Source organism: Hippopotamus amphibius, chromosome 12 (assembly GCF_030028045.1).
Source record: "Hippopotamus amphibius kiboko isolate mHipAmp2 chromosome 12, mHipAmp2.hap2, whole genome shotgun sequence".
NCBI classification, from domain to species: Eukaryota; Metazoa; Chordata; class Mammalia; order Artiodactyla; family Hippopotamidae; genus Hippopotamus; species Hippopotamus amphibius.
Genome location: NC_080197.1, coordinates 97299846 through 97313426, shown reverse-complemented (window position 1 = coordinate 97313426; position 13581 = coordinate 97299846). Strand labels below are relative to the sequence as shown.

Sequence of the window (13581 nt, the reverse complement as noted above, 5' to 3'; positions counted from 1 at the left end):
ATGCACTGGCCAAGATGCCTGGTCCCACACCTTATGGATATTTATCTCAGTTCCTTTATTAGTCCCTCAATTAATGTTTTTTCTGAACACTCCTGGTAAATGTTTATCCCCATCTGGCCTGACACCTATGGTCAGTCAGCAGTTCCATTGGATTGTCCCAGGCCTTTGAGAAAGGTAATCTAAAGTGAATAGCAAGAGTCAGCATGTCTCTTAGGAAAACAAAGGAATAACTGGACAGAGTAACATGAGAGAGAGTGGCATGGACTCAGATAGGAGAATGTTGTAACAAGGGAGACAAAAAAATAACATGTGCCTGAATAAAGAAGGTGGCTCATCTCAGTTTATGGATGAAAATTTACATCATTGGATAACTAAGTAAGAAAGCTGTGGGAGAGAAAGTCAAGGATAGCTGCAAAACTTACAGTTCGATATTTTCTCTGGTGATGCTATTAGCAACATGTAGAGCAAAAAAGAAGCAAGCATAGGGTAAGGATGATGAATTTATATTTGGATAGGTAGAGTTTGAGATAAATATTGGATAACCATATGAAATATACAGAAGCAATTAGATATGAGAAACTGGTGCTCAGTGTCCCACCGACCCATTATCAGTACAGTTGAATTGGCTTATTCTCCCATGTTTGAGAATAAATTATAACTATCTAATTCTCACCCTGCATCTCACAGTTGACACACATTGGTAAAATGGCTGCCTGCAAAGCAATCTGTGGCAACAAATAACACAAATCTCACTAGGGAAATCCTGCCAGAAACTGTAACCTCATTAAAAAAAAATGCACTAACTTCCTGGGATAACCAGCAGCTACAAGCAGATGGAAATACCTTTGATTTTAATATGCCCCCCTCCCCTCCAGTTATTACCCTTCCATTTGAATGTGGAGATACTCTAGAAAATAAGTTAACTAAAATAATAATTCTGATAATGACAGGTCAAGATGGCAGAATAGAAAGGCCCTGAGCTCACCTCCTCTCACAAGCATGCTAAAATCACAACTATCTGCAGAACTATCAATGAAAACAGCAGGACATATCAGAAAAGATCTTCTACAACTAAGGACCTAACAAGGAACCACAAGAGATGGATTAGAGGAGAGATTCATGAAATAGTCAAGTTCCATACCCACAGGTGGGCAATGCACAAACTGGAGAATAATTACATTGCAGAGGTTCTCCCATAGGATTGAGAATTATGAGCCCCATGTCGGGCTCATAAGCCCAGGGGTCCTGCACCAGGAAGATGAGTCCCCAGAGCATTTGGTTTTGAAAGCCAGTGGGGCTTAATTTAGGGAGCCCCCACAGCACTGAGGGAAATAGAGATTTCACTATTAAAGAATGCACATGAAATTTCACATGGTCTGGACCCCAGGGCAAAAGCAGTAATTTGACAGGAGCCTGGGCCAGAACTACCTGCTGGTGTCCTCCAGAAAGGAAGGATGTAACTACAGCTCACCCTGGGGAGAAAGACTCTGATGGCAGCCATTCTTGTAAACTCATTCTACCATATGGACACTGGTGCTAGTGTGTGCCATTGTGGAATCCTCCCTTTAGTTCACTGACACCAAGACTTGGCCCCACCCAACAGTCTGTAGGCACCAGTGCTACAATGCCTAAAGCCAAGCAACTACCTGGGCAGATACCCAGCCCCACAAATCCACAGACAGGCTGCCTGAAAACCTCCTGAGCACACAGCAGCCTCCAGACATGATCCTGCCCACCACAGGACCCAGGAACCAGGTCCATCCACTAGTGGGCAGAATCCACTGACCTTGGCTCTGCCCTCCAGGAAGCCTTCCCTAGATTCTAGACCAGCCTAACCCACCAGGAGGCAGACGCCAGACACAAGAAAACCATAATACCAGCCTGCAAACTCAGCCTGCCCACAGCAGGACAGATGCTGCCCTGACACCCCATGGGCTCTGGTCCTGCCCACTAGCAGGACAACACAAGCTTCAGAACACCCTGGAACATGTACTCAACTGTGTCAGGAACCAGTCCCTGCAGCATGACATCAGCTCTGGGATCCCTGGGCCCTGCAACCAAATTCCAAAAGTTGTCTGGCACTGGCATCACCAACCACTCTACTGGCAATGGCCCCTGAGTCTTCTGAACCCTGACTCTACCCACCAGTGAGCCAGCACTAACCCCAGGGACCCCTTGGATCCTCCAGCCCACCAACCAGCAGCTAGCAGCCTTTGCACAATGCAAGGCATTGCAACCAACTGAACTAAGGGCCAACCAAGCCTAAAAGAGCACCCACATAGCCCACCAAAAAAGAAGGATCCTCACAGCCTTCTTAAAGGAAACCCCTAGAGAAAACATGTTGGGTGACAAAAGAGGAAAGTGCTGCTAGGACACATAGGACATCTGTGAGAGAAGGTCACTTCTCCAAGGTTAGGAAACATAACTAAACTGCAAGTACATGAAAATACAAACAGCACCTTAGGAAAAATGAGGTGACAGAGGAACATGTACCAGATGAAGGAACAAAATAAAATCTCAGAAGAAGAACTAAGCAAGGTGAAGATAGGCTATCTGTCCAAGAAAGAGTTCAGGTAGTGATGTTAAAGATGATCAAAGACCTCAGAAGAAGAATGGATGCTCAGAGTGAGAGGTTAAAACTTTTAAACCAAGAGTTGGAAAATATAAAGAAAAATCAGAGATAAAGAATATAATAAGTGAAATAAAAAATATACTAGAAGGAATCAAGAGTAGAGTAAATGATACAAACAAACACATCTGCAAGCTACAAGATAGAGTACTACAAGTCACTGATGCCGAACAGAAAACAAAGAATGAAAAGAAATGAGGACAGTTTAAGAGACCTCTGCGACAACATCAAAGACACACTATTTGCATTATAGGGGTCTCAGAAGGAGAACAGAAAGAGAAAGGGGCTGAGAACATATCTGTAGCCATAATAGCTGAAAATTTCCCAAACCTGAGAAAAGAAACAGGCATCCAATCCCAGGAAGTGCAGAGAGTCCCATTCAGGATTAACACAAAGAGAACATGAGAACATTGTATTTAGAATGAAAAAAATTAGAGTTAAAGAAAGAATACTAAAAGCAGCAAGGAAAAAGCAACAAAAAACATACAAGAAGACTCCCATAAGGCTATCAGCTTACTTTGCAGCAAAAACCCTGCAGGTCAGAAGGGAGTAGCATGATATATTTAAATGACAAAAGAGAAAAACCTACAAACAGGGATACTCTACCCAGCAAGGCCCTCATTCAGATCTGATGGAGATATCAAAAGCTTTACAGGCAATCAAAAACTAAAACAGTTCAGCACCACCGAGCCAGTTTTACAAGAAATGTTAAAGGAACTTTTCTAAGTGAAAAAGAAAAGGCCAAAACTAGAAACACGAAAATTATGAAATGAAAAAGCTCATCAGTAAAGGCAAATACACAGTAAAGTTAGGAAACTGTCTACACACAAAGCAGTAGGAAGGTTAAAAGACAAAAGTAGTAAAATCATCTATATCCACAATAAGCAGTTAAGGGATACACAAAACAATTAGATATAAAATATGATATAAAAAAACAGTAATCATGAGGGGAAGAAGGCACAAATGCATGGTTGTTAAAATGTACTGGAAACTAAGAGATTAGCAAATAAAAACAATCACATATGTATATAGATTGCTACATAAAAACCTCTTGGTAACCACAAATCAAAAACATATACTAGATATAGATACAAAAAAGAAAAAGGAATCCAAACATAACAGTAAATGTAATCATAAAATCACAAGAGAACAAAAGAAGAAGACCTACAAACAACCCCCCAAAACAATTAACAAAATGTCAATAAGAATATACATGTCAATGGCTTCTCTGGTGGCACAGTGGTTAAGAATCCACCTGCCAATTCAGGGGACATGGGCTCGAGCCCTGGTCTGGGAAAAGCCCACATGCTGCAGAGCAACTAAGCCTGTGTACTACAACTACTGAGCCTGTGCTCTAGAGCCCCAGGAGCCACAACTGTTGAGCCCATGTGCCACAACTACTGAAGCCCATGTGCCTAGAGCCTATGCTCCACAACAAGAGAAGTCATAGCAATGAGAAGCCTGCGCACCACAACAAAGAGTAGCCCCCACTCCTCGCAACTAGAGAAAGCCCACGTGCAGCAATGAAGACCCAACAGAGCCAATAAATAAATAAATAAATAAATAAATAAATAAATAAATAAACTGTAAAAAATACACATATCAATAATTACCTTAAGTATAAATGGATTAAATGTTCCCTTCAAAAGACAGAGTGGCCAAATGTATATAAAAACAAGACCTATATATATGCTGCCTACAAGAGATTCACTTTAGATCTAAAGACACGCATAAACCAAACATGAGGGGATCAAAAAGGTATTGATGCAAATGAAAATCAAAAGAAAGTGTGGTTAACAATACTTATAGCAAATATCAAAAAACATAAAAAGAGAAATTGACAGTAACACAATAATAGTAGGAGATTTTATCACTCCACTTATATCAATGGACAGATCATCCAGATGCAAAATCAATAAGGAAACACTGGCCTTAAATGACACATTAGACCATGTGGACTCAATTGATATATACAGGACATATAGCAACAAAATACAAGTTGCACATGGAACATTCTCCAGGACAGATCACATGTTAGGCCACACACAAAAAAAAAAAACTCAGGAAATTTAAGAAAATTGAAATAATATCAAACACCTTTCCAACCACAATGTTATGAGACTAGAATTCAGCTACAAGGAAAAAACTGTGAAAAACACAAACACATGGACACTAAACAATATACTAATAAACAACCAATGGATCACTGAAGAAATCAAAGAGGAAATCAAAAATACCTAGAGACAAATGAACACAAAAACTATGATTCAAAACTGATAGGACACAGCAAAAGCAGTTCTAAGAGGGAAGTCTATAGCAATACGAGCTTATTATAAGAAAAAGTTCAAATAAACAATTTAACCTTAGACCTAAAGAAACTGGAAAAAGAAGAATAAATAAAACTCAAAATTAGAAGGAAAGAAATCATAAAGATCTGAGCAGAAATAAATGAAATAGAAACTATAAAAACAATAGGAAAAAAATCAGTTAAACTAAAAGCTGATTATTTGAAAAGATGGACAAAACTGATAAACCTTTACTCTGACCTAACAAGAAAAAAAAGGGAGAGGGCCCAAATCATTAAAATGAGAAATGAAAAAGGAGAGATTACAACTAATACCACAGAAATAAAAAAGATCGTAAGAAGACTACTACAAACAACTCTATGCCAATAAAATGGAAACTTAGGGAAAAATGGACAAATACTTAAAAACATACAATCTCTCAAGACTGAACCAGGAAGAAATAGAATATATGAACAGACCAATTACCAGTACTGAAATTGAATCAGTAATGAAAACAATCCCAACTAACAAAAGTCCAGGACAAGATAACTTCACAGGTTAATTCTACCTAACATTTAGAGAAGAGTTATTACCTATTCTTCTAAAACTATTTCAAAAAAATTGCAAAGAAAGGAACATTTTCAAAATCATTCTATGAGGCCAGGATCACCCTGGTACCAATACCAGACAAAAATATCAGCAAAAAAAAAAAAAAAAAAAATTACAGGCCAATATCACTGATGAACATAGATGCAAAAATCCTCAACAAAATACTAGCAAACTGACTCCAACAATAAATTAAAGGATCATGCACCAAGATCAATGGGATTTACTTCAGGGATGCCAGAATTTTTCATTATCCGCAAATCAATCAGTGTGATACACCACATTAATATATTGAAGAATAAAAACCATTTGATCATCTCAATAAATGCATAAAAAGCTTTTGACAGAACTCAACATCCATTTATTACAAGAACTCTCTAGAATGTGGGCATAGAGGAAACATACCTCAACATAATAAAAGCCACATAAGAAAAACACGGCTAATATCATACTCAACAGTGTAAATCTAAAAGAGTTTCCTCTAAGATCAGGAACAAGACAAGGCTGCCCACTCTCACCAGTTTTACTCAGCATAAGGATGGGAAGTCTTAACCACAGCAATTACACAGGAAAAAAAAAATTAAAGAAATCCAAATTGATAAGGAAGAAGTAAAATTGCCACTGTTTGCAGTTGAAATGATACTATCCACAGAAAATCCTCAAGACGCCACCATAAAACTACTGGAGCTCATCAATGAATTTGGTAACTTTGCAGGATACAAAAATAATATACAGAAATCTGTTGCATTTCTGTATACCATTAATAAAACATCAGGAAGGTAAGTTATGGAAACAATCCCATTTATCAACACATCAATAAGAATAACTAGGAATAAACCTACCTGAGGAGGCAGAAGACCTGTATTCCGAAAACTATAAGATGCTGATGAAATAAACTGAAGATGACACAAACAGATGGAAACATACACCATGTTCTTGGACTGGAATATGTGAGATAGAGACAGAGATAGAGATAGAAATAGCGATATATAAAATGGTGTGTGTATATACACACACACACACATATATATATATAAAATGGCATATTAGCCATAAAAAAGAATGAATTTTACATTTGCAATGACATAAATGGACATGGAGGGTGTTATGCTAAGTGAAATAATTCAGACAGAGAAACACAAATACTGGATGATATAATTTATATGTGTTATCTAAAAAATACAATGAACTAATGAGTATAACAAAAAAATAAACCAGACTCACAGATATAAAGAACAAACTAGTGGTTACCAATGGGGAGAGGAAAGGGGGAGAGGGGCAATATAGGGGTAGAGGACTAAGAGGTAGAAATTATTATGTACAAAATAAGCTACAAAGATATACTAAACAACACAGGGAATATAGCCAACACTTTATAATAACTATAAATGGAGTACAACCTTTAAAATTTGTGAATCAGTATATTGTACACCTATAATTTATATAATATTACACATCAACTATACTGCAATAAAGATAAATAGGTAAGTAAATAAAATTATTAACCGTGAAAAAATGTAATTCTGCCTTCTTGCTTTTACTCCCTTAAATGAAGTATTTGTATTAGGAAACTGAGTTTCTACTTTACTTTCAAATAACAACTCACTAACTGTCAAAAAGCAGGTGATAATTGATATCAAGCACCACACTTAAAACCCTTTAAAGCAATATTTTCTAAAAATCAGCAGTTGACCTCAAAAAGTGAGACTAAACCCACAAACATCAATTATGTAAGAACTGGATCACATTAAATTTATATAAGGCTGAGGAAAATACAAATTCAAGGCTAGATTATTCCACAAGAAAGATCATAAATGAGCTAAACACTGAGGATTATTGAAAACAAAACACAAAGATTGCTTTCATCACATTAAAGTGAAATAAAATGAAAAATAAACAATCTTTGGGCTGAAGACAATTTAAAATAACTAAAAACAGGAAAGTATCATCTTGATTACATTATAACTTATACCATGCCTTCCAGCACAGTGATGTTTTTTAAAATTCCAATTCTTACCTCTCTCCATTCTTTATTTCCAACTTCTTGTACATATAACACACAAACTACAAAAGATGAAAAAAATAAAGATGAAAAAATAAATATATCTAAACTTTTTTATAAATATCAGATATAAACGTGTCCAATTTATTTTTCAGCTGTCCAAAGGCTATATTAAAATTAGTTACTAGTTCCTAGCCTTACTCTGACAAGAAAATTGTTCATAAATCACCACAAGACTAAAAATTTTTATAAATAAGCAAAAATTATATCAGGTCTTCAGAGCTTAGCATACAGAGCTTGGCACAAAAAATATAATAATTATTTGCTAATGTCTTCAATTACATTATGCTACAGATACAGATAATTTTTTTTAACTACGGTTAAACAGTTTGAAATATTTCAGTATGTTACTAGTCATAAGTCAAGCTCTTCCTAGGATACTTATAATCAAAACCATCATAGGAAGGGCAGTCTGGAGCAAATCATATGCTACATTTAAGATTTGCAACTCCTATCCTCAATGTTTGTAAACAAGTAAGAAATCCTATCAACCACAAAAGGAAGTGGCAAAAAAGGGAGATTAAGAGTTTGGCATAAAGATTAAGGGATAAAAATATCCCACCCATTTGTCATTGAGCCGCAGGAATTTTTAATACCCACAAACTGAAAAGACTTTCTCCAGTGACTACCTCAAGAATTCTTCTGCCAACTGACAAAACCTTTCTTACTGTAATTAAATCACATAGGTTCACACATTTGCAGGGACGGAGAGCTGCTGGATATCAGCTTCTAAATATCACAAGATCTGGAATCACTACTAGATTTATACATTATTTCTGTTGTTTTCTAATTTAAACTGTCTTTCATTTTACAATTTATCTCCAATTTTCAATACATATAATTAGGAATCAAAAAATTCAGCTCATTCAAGATGTTACATAATTCACTTGGTTGTACATGCCTTTATATACTAAGTTTGTTCACAAAAAAGGAAAATTATTACTCTGTGACTTGATCACTTAAAATTACGGCCCATTACAGTTGTCTTTCAAATATAATTTCTACCATATAGCTATACAATGAGGTTTAATTTCAAAGTGAACTGTCCTACATTGGAGTCATCTGCATTTTCATCTTACTCTCAAAATGCTAAGCAATTCCCTTTAGCCAGAGTACTGCCCACACAGATGAGAATGCAGGGCCTGAGATCATACTCTGTCTTGCTTTCTAGGCTTTAAAACAAATACTTAAATAAGAACTATGATTTCCATACAACTTTTTGCAAAGTCAAGTAAGTAAAATAAGTATTTCAAAAAGTAAGTAAGCGCTACTTACTGGGATCAGATTTAGAAAATGTGTCTCTGTCAAGAAGATTTCTGTTGAATAAAAGAGATAATGTTAGATGAATATAATACCAAAATATTTATATAAATATAAATGTATATATACATGAATGATGACTTGAAATTTCCAAAAGTTAAATTTGTGCTTCATTTTCATCATCCATTAATTGGTAATAATTTATGATAGCTGTTACATTTTTACATTTAATACTTATAATAAAAATCTCATGTGTACCCTGTCCTATTCTTCCACCAGGACTACTACTCATGTGCATTTACATTATTGTACCGTGCTCGGTACCTGATACCCTTTCATATTTAAAAGTTACTCCTTCCATGGAATCACTCTACACTGAGAAAATAAAAGCATAGTCAACAGGACAGCACAGACAAAAAAAAAAATAGAAAAGAAAAGAAAAAATGGGACTACGTCTTCAAATATTCCCAGAAAGAAAACAAATGATCAGACATGTTTATATTTGGAATTAAGTCAGTTTCAAAGACCACTGGTCAGAAATCAAATTAAAATAATCTTTCTGTCCCCTAAGCAGACACTATGACTCCAGCAACGACTAGCAAACAGGAAATTTAAATCATTGCCATTTGAGAATATACTGTTATATATTTATAAAGGTAGCTCTCCACTTAAGTGGAAATTCTCCAGCCTTTTCTATGTGTCTGGTTTTGCTCATTATATCTTAAAAAAAGGTAATTCAGCTTTCTTTCAGAGTTCATAAAAATCAAGGAGAGATGACAGTGCAAATATTTCAGTGTGCTTAGGACTCTAAAATTATGTTATACACATTTAAAAGTAAATAATGTGATTTTGGTGCCATATTTATCCTAAGAAAAAAAAACCTACAATCTTTAACCACAAATTTAAATAATGGGTTTCTATCAACAATAAAGATAAATATTCTTAATCTGAGACTTTACTTGCCACATTGTTTCTTCTAGCCATTATGATCCAGAACATACAGCAGGTAAGGTCAAAAACAAACAAAAAAACTTAGATCCTCTATAATATAAGAAAAGACTCCATACACTCCTCATAACAGTCCCTGAACTTTGAGATTTAACTCTCCCATTGCTGTTTGACAATAAATTTCAGTTACATGATCACATGAATAAAACAGAATAGACTATCTCTGACTAGATTTAATTCCCCAAAGACTACTTCACTCAATGATATATGATTTTAAAAGTTTGGAAAAGGCAAATATTCTTAAATGATAAGAATCAATGCAAAAGACCAGTGATTATCAAAATGCATCATAAAGTTGGGATTGATGACAAGAAGGCAAGATTTTTTTCCTCCCTAATATCTCATTAGAAACAAAGCTTCTTCACATTAAGTTAAATGAGAGATATTATTGAGAAGGCTATTTTATTTAAAAAAAAAAAAAAAAAAAACAAAGAAGAAGCTAAGCTGAGGCTCAGAGAAATTGAGTAAATGAATAAGAGCACACAGCCCAGTACAGAGTATTCCAGTGAAGTCAACCTTTTGAACCTGATCTCCCTGTTCTTCACAAAATGCTACATTGTCTGGAGAACTCAAGGAGAAAATTTGTTTTCCTATGCCTGTTGGAAATGTGGAAGACATCCCATTATACCTTTTGTTTGAGCCACTAGAGTATAACATAAAATAAATTCTTGTTTATAGACTAATGTGAAGAGAGATGCTGCATAGGCAACAAACAAAGAACTACGATTGCAGGCCAAATACAACTGTACTTAGTCACAGAAAAATATCTTTGTTTTCTATATAAAGCACTTTAAAAAAATAACACACACACACCACGCCTCATCAGCTTTTATATAGGAAGGATACTCTTCCCTCCATGGGGTTGTCATTTGCTTGAGTTAGGATGCCTTTAACATTATGCCTACAATCTTATAATGTGATGTTGAACTTGAACATTAAGTTAAAAATCCTGCATAGGCCTTTCTATTCTATAAATCTTGATGTAGCTAAAACAAGGAAGATAGCAAACTTCTGAAAAGAAATTATGGAAAAATACAGTGTATGAGTCAGAAAACTTACCTGAAGGAATAACCTAATCAAAAAGTTAATCTGTAAATTGCATGAGTTGTTTTAGTAACCACTCATCTCAAATTACAATTAAAATGTTTGGACTTAAGAGTATGATTGAAATAGCATAACAAAAGCTGAAGCCCAGGGCATCGCTGGTGGCGCAGTGATTAAGAATCCACCTGCCAATGCAGAGGACACAGGTTCAAGCCCTGGTCCGAGAAGATCCCACATACCACAGAGCAACTAAGCTCGTGCGCCACAACTACTGAAGCCCACGTGCCTAGAGCCCGTGCTCCACAAGCGACGCCACAGCAATGAGAAGCCCGTGCACTGCAATGAAGAGTAGCCCCTGCTCCCCACAAGTAGAGACAGCCCATGCGCAGCAATGAAGACCCAATGCAGGCAAAAAATAAAATAAATAAAATAAGTAGATAAATTAAAAAAATAAAAAAATAAATAATATGAAGCTGAAGCCCGATCAATTAAACTCTAACCTGTATGAAGAAGTACTAGGTTAATGGAACAGGCGTTTTTTGCATGAAGCCTGAGATGGGAACAGATAAGCAAGAACTTAGTAACATCTTTCCAGGACCATCCAGGAGAAAAGCTTCCCTGACCTCCCCCTTTATTATTCAACTGTCATTGATATTAGTCTCTTAAAACAGACAGACGCATCCAGCTACCTTTCCTTGATGACAATAGTCAGCTCATCCCACAACCCTGCTTACTCTGATTTTATGCTCAAGCCACCTTCCAACTTTAAGATAGCTTTTCCTATAGTCATTAGCACAGAACTGTGCTGAGTGGTCAAGATGAAAATTACAATATTACACTTTTCTTGACCATTATAGTTTTTATTCTCCATTGGTATGCCAAGACCCATACTGAACAGCCAGTCAGCTTCTTAAAATGACATCTCAGGCTTGTCTTTCTCTAACACGAAAATAGCAATTCCATTTAAACTTCACTGCAATTCTGCAAGTATTTTTTCAAGCAAATACTCTATGCCCAAGACCTAATTAAGCACTACACACTAACTAATTAAACATGTTCCCAAATCTCAAGAAGCCTGAATTTTACTAAGAGGACAAACTCACAGAAATAACTAAATAGCAATATTGGATGGTATATAAAATAACAGTTTATTATGGGGAGAAGGAGTAGTAAAAATAGACTTTAATTCAGCTACAACTAAAAAAAAAAAATCAGGTACATTGCTTAGCTCTTAACCAAATTGTTTTTTTAAATATTCTAGGAAAAAAAAAACAATTCACAGATATGTCTATACAATAAAAATAGTCTGAACAAATGTATATGTTGAAATAATTACCTTAATTTTTAAGGTTAAGTATCCTTTTCTGTTATATTTATATGAGACTTTATTAGTGGAAAACTAAAACTTCTAATTATTCATATGTAAAATGAGCATAACATGATCTGCTAAGGTAAAGGAGATTTGTAAGTGAGTTAACCTACAAGTTGTAGGCCTGCTCCTCTTTCCAACTCAGTAAATAAAATCATCTAATAAATATTATTCTTTGATAGTGCAGTAAATATTGAATTTTTTACTCCTTTAAAAGGGAAGCAAATATTATTATCCTGACACAGATGCATTTTGAAAAAGAAAGTCTACTTGGTATATATTATGAATTTTAAAGTTAATAGTTTCACAGTAAAGACAATTTTACTATTTGTGGCTTTTTAAAGGGCTAATTAAAAAAAAAACGACATACAATATATTTGTTTTAGGGAATAAATCTTCAAATTGAAGGTATGAAATAAGCTCCAAAAACCACTGCTACTTGTAGCCAGACGAACTGAGACAACATTTAAAGAAGCTCCACTGCTGTCCCTGAGTGGAATTGGTCTATTTAATTTTTAATAAAAACAAAAATATAGCTTATAAATAGAGCAAAATAAAAACTTGTTCTATTTAATTTTCCATAGGAACAAAAATATAGCCTATGAGTAGAGCCAAACAATCCTTTATCATTTTTCAAACACAGCCCAGCATAAATTTTCCACATGTGGACAGAGAACCACATCTCTGCATAAATACAACCACCCCAGGAAATTGTTCTGTCTATAAACAGGATGACTCTGGGTTTAATTAAAACTTAGGAAATTATTAGAGCACTTTTGTTTACCTGTCAGTCAACTTAGTCTCAGGATTTATTGACTGCCTGCACGGTCTTTACTAAACATTGTTTAGGCAACCACAGAACCTAGCTGTCCCATAAGCAAAGGTGCAACCACTGTAGGAATGAATGGTTTTAGTATTCAATCAAAAGCATCAGCTTAAAAAAAAAAAAAAAAAGCATCAGCTTTTTCACTTTAGGTATGATGAGGTGTTTTATTATGGAAAAAAGAGTAGAAGAGGAAGGTGGCATGTTAGATCTTTGCCCTAATAAGTAATCCATTAACTGAAAAAAACCTGAGAGAGACTACTTTACTGAAATTGTAAACATGCCCTATATCACTGAGCCATGTCTAGGGCCCTTACCTTGGGCATTATATTGTCTTAATGACTGGAATTAGGAAGTTCTTGGCATGGCATTATATATATACATATATATAATGCATATAACACACAAAATGGTTTTCAGAGTTCTTTTTAATAAAGACAGGAAAATCAAAACTTGTTTTGAGCAACTGAAAGGAAATTTATCAAATCTTTAGAA

At 35.3% G+C, this 13581-nt stretch overlaps 1 protein-coding gene across 3 annotated transcripts in view; it reads right to left on the bottom strand.

Annotated features, from left to right (window-relative positions):
• The window catches only part of CPNE8 (copine 8), a 267432-nt gene that overhangs the window by 212744 nt on the left and 41107 nt on the right, over window positions 1–13581 (bottom strand). For 2 of the 3 annotated variants that reach the window (XM_057700921.1, XM_057700922.1), the window contains 2 exons: window positions 8858–8898; window positions 7538–7584 (listed from right to left, as the gene is read on the bottom strand). In XM_057700921.1, the coding sequence (XP_057556904.1) occupies window positions 7538–7584; window positions 8858–8898 (88 nt within the window). Of the gene's footprint in view, window positions 1–7537; window positions 7585–8857; window positions 8899–13581 lie in introns of those variants that run through there. The other variant, XM_057700923.1, reaches the window with a different exon arrangement.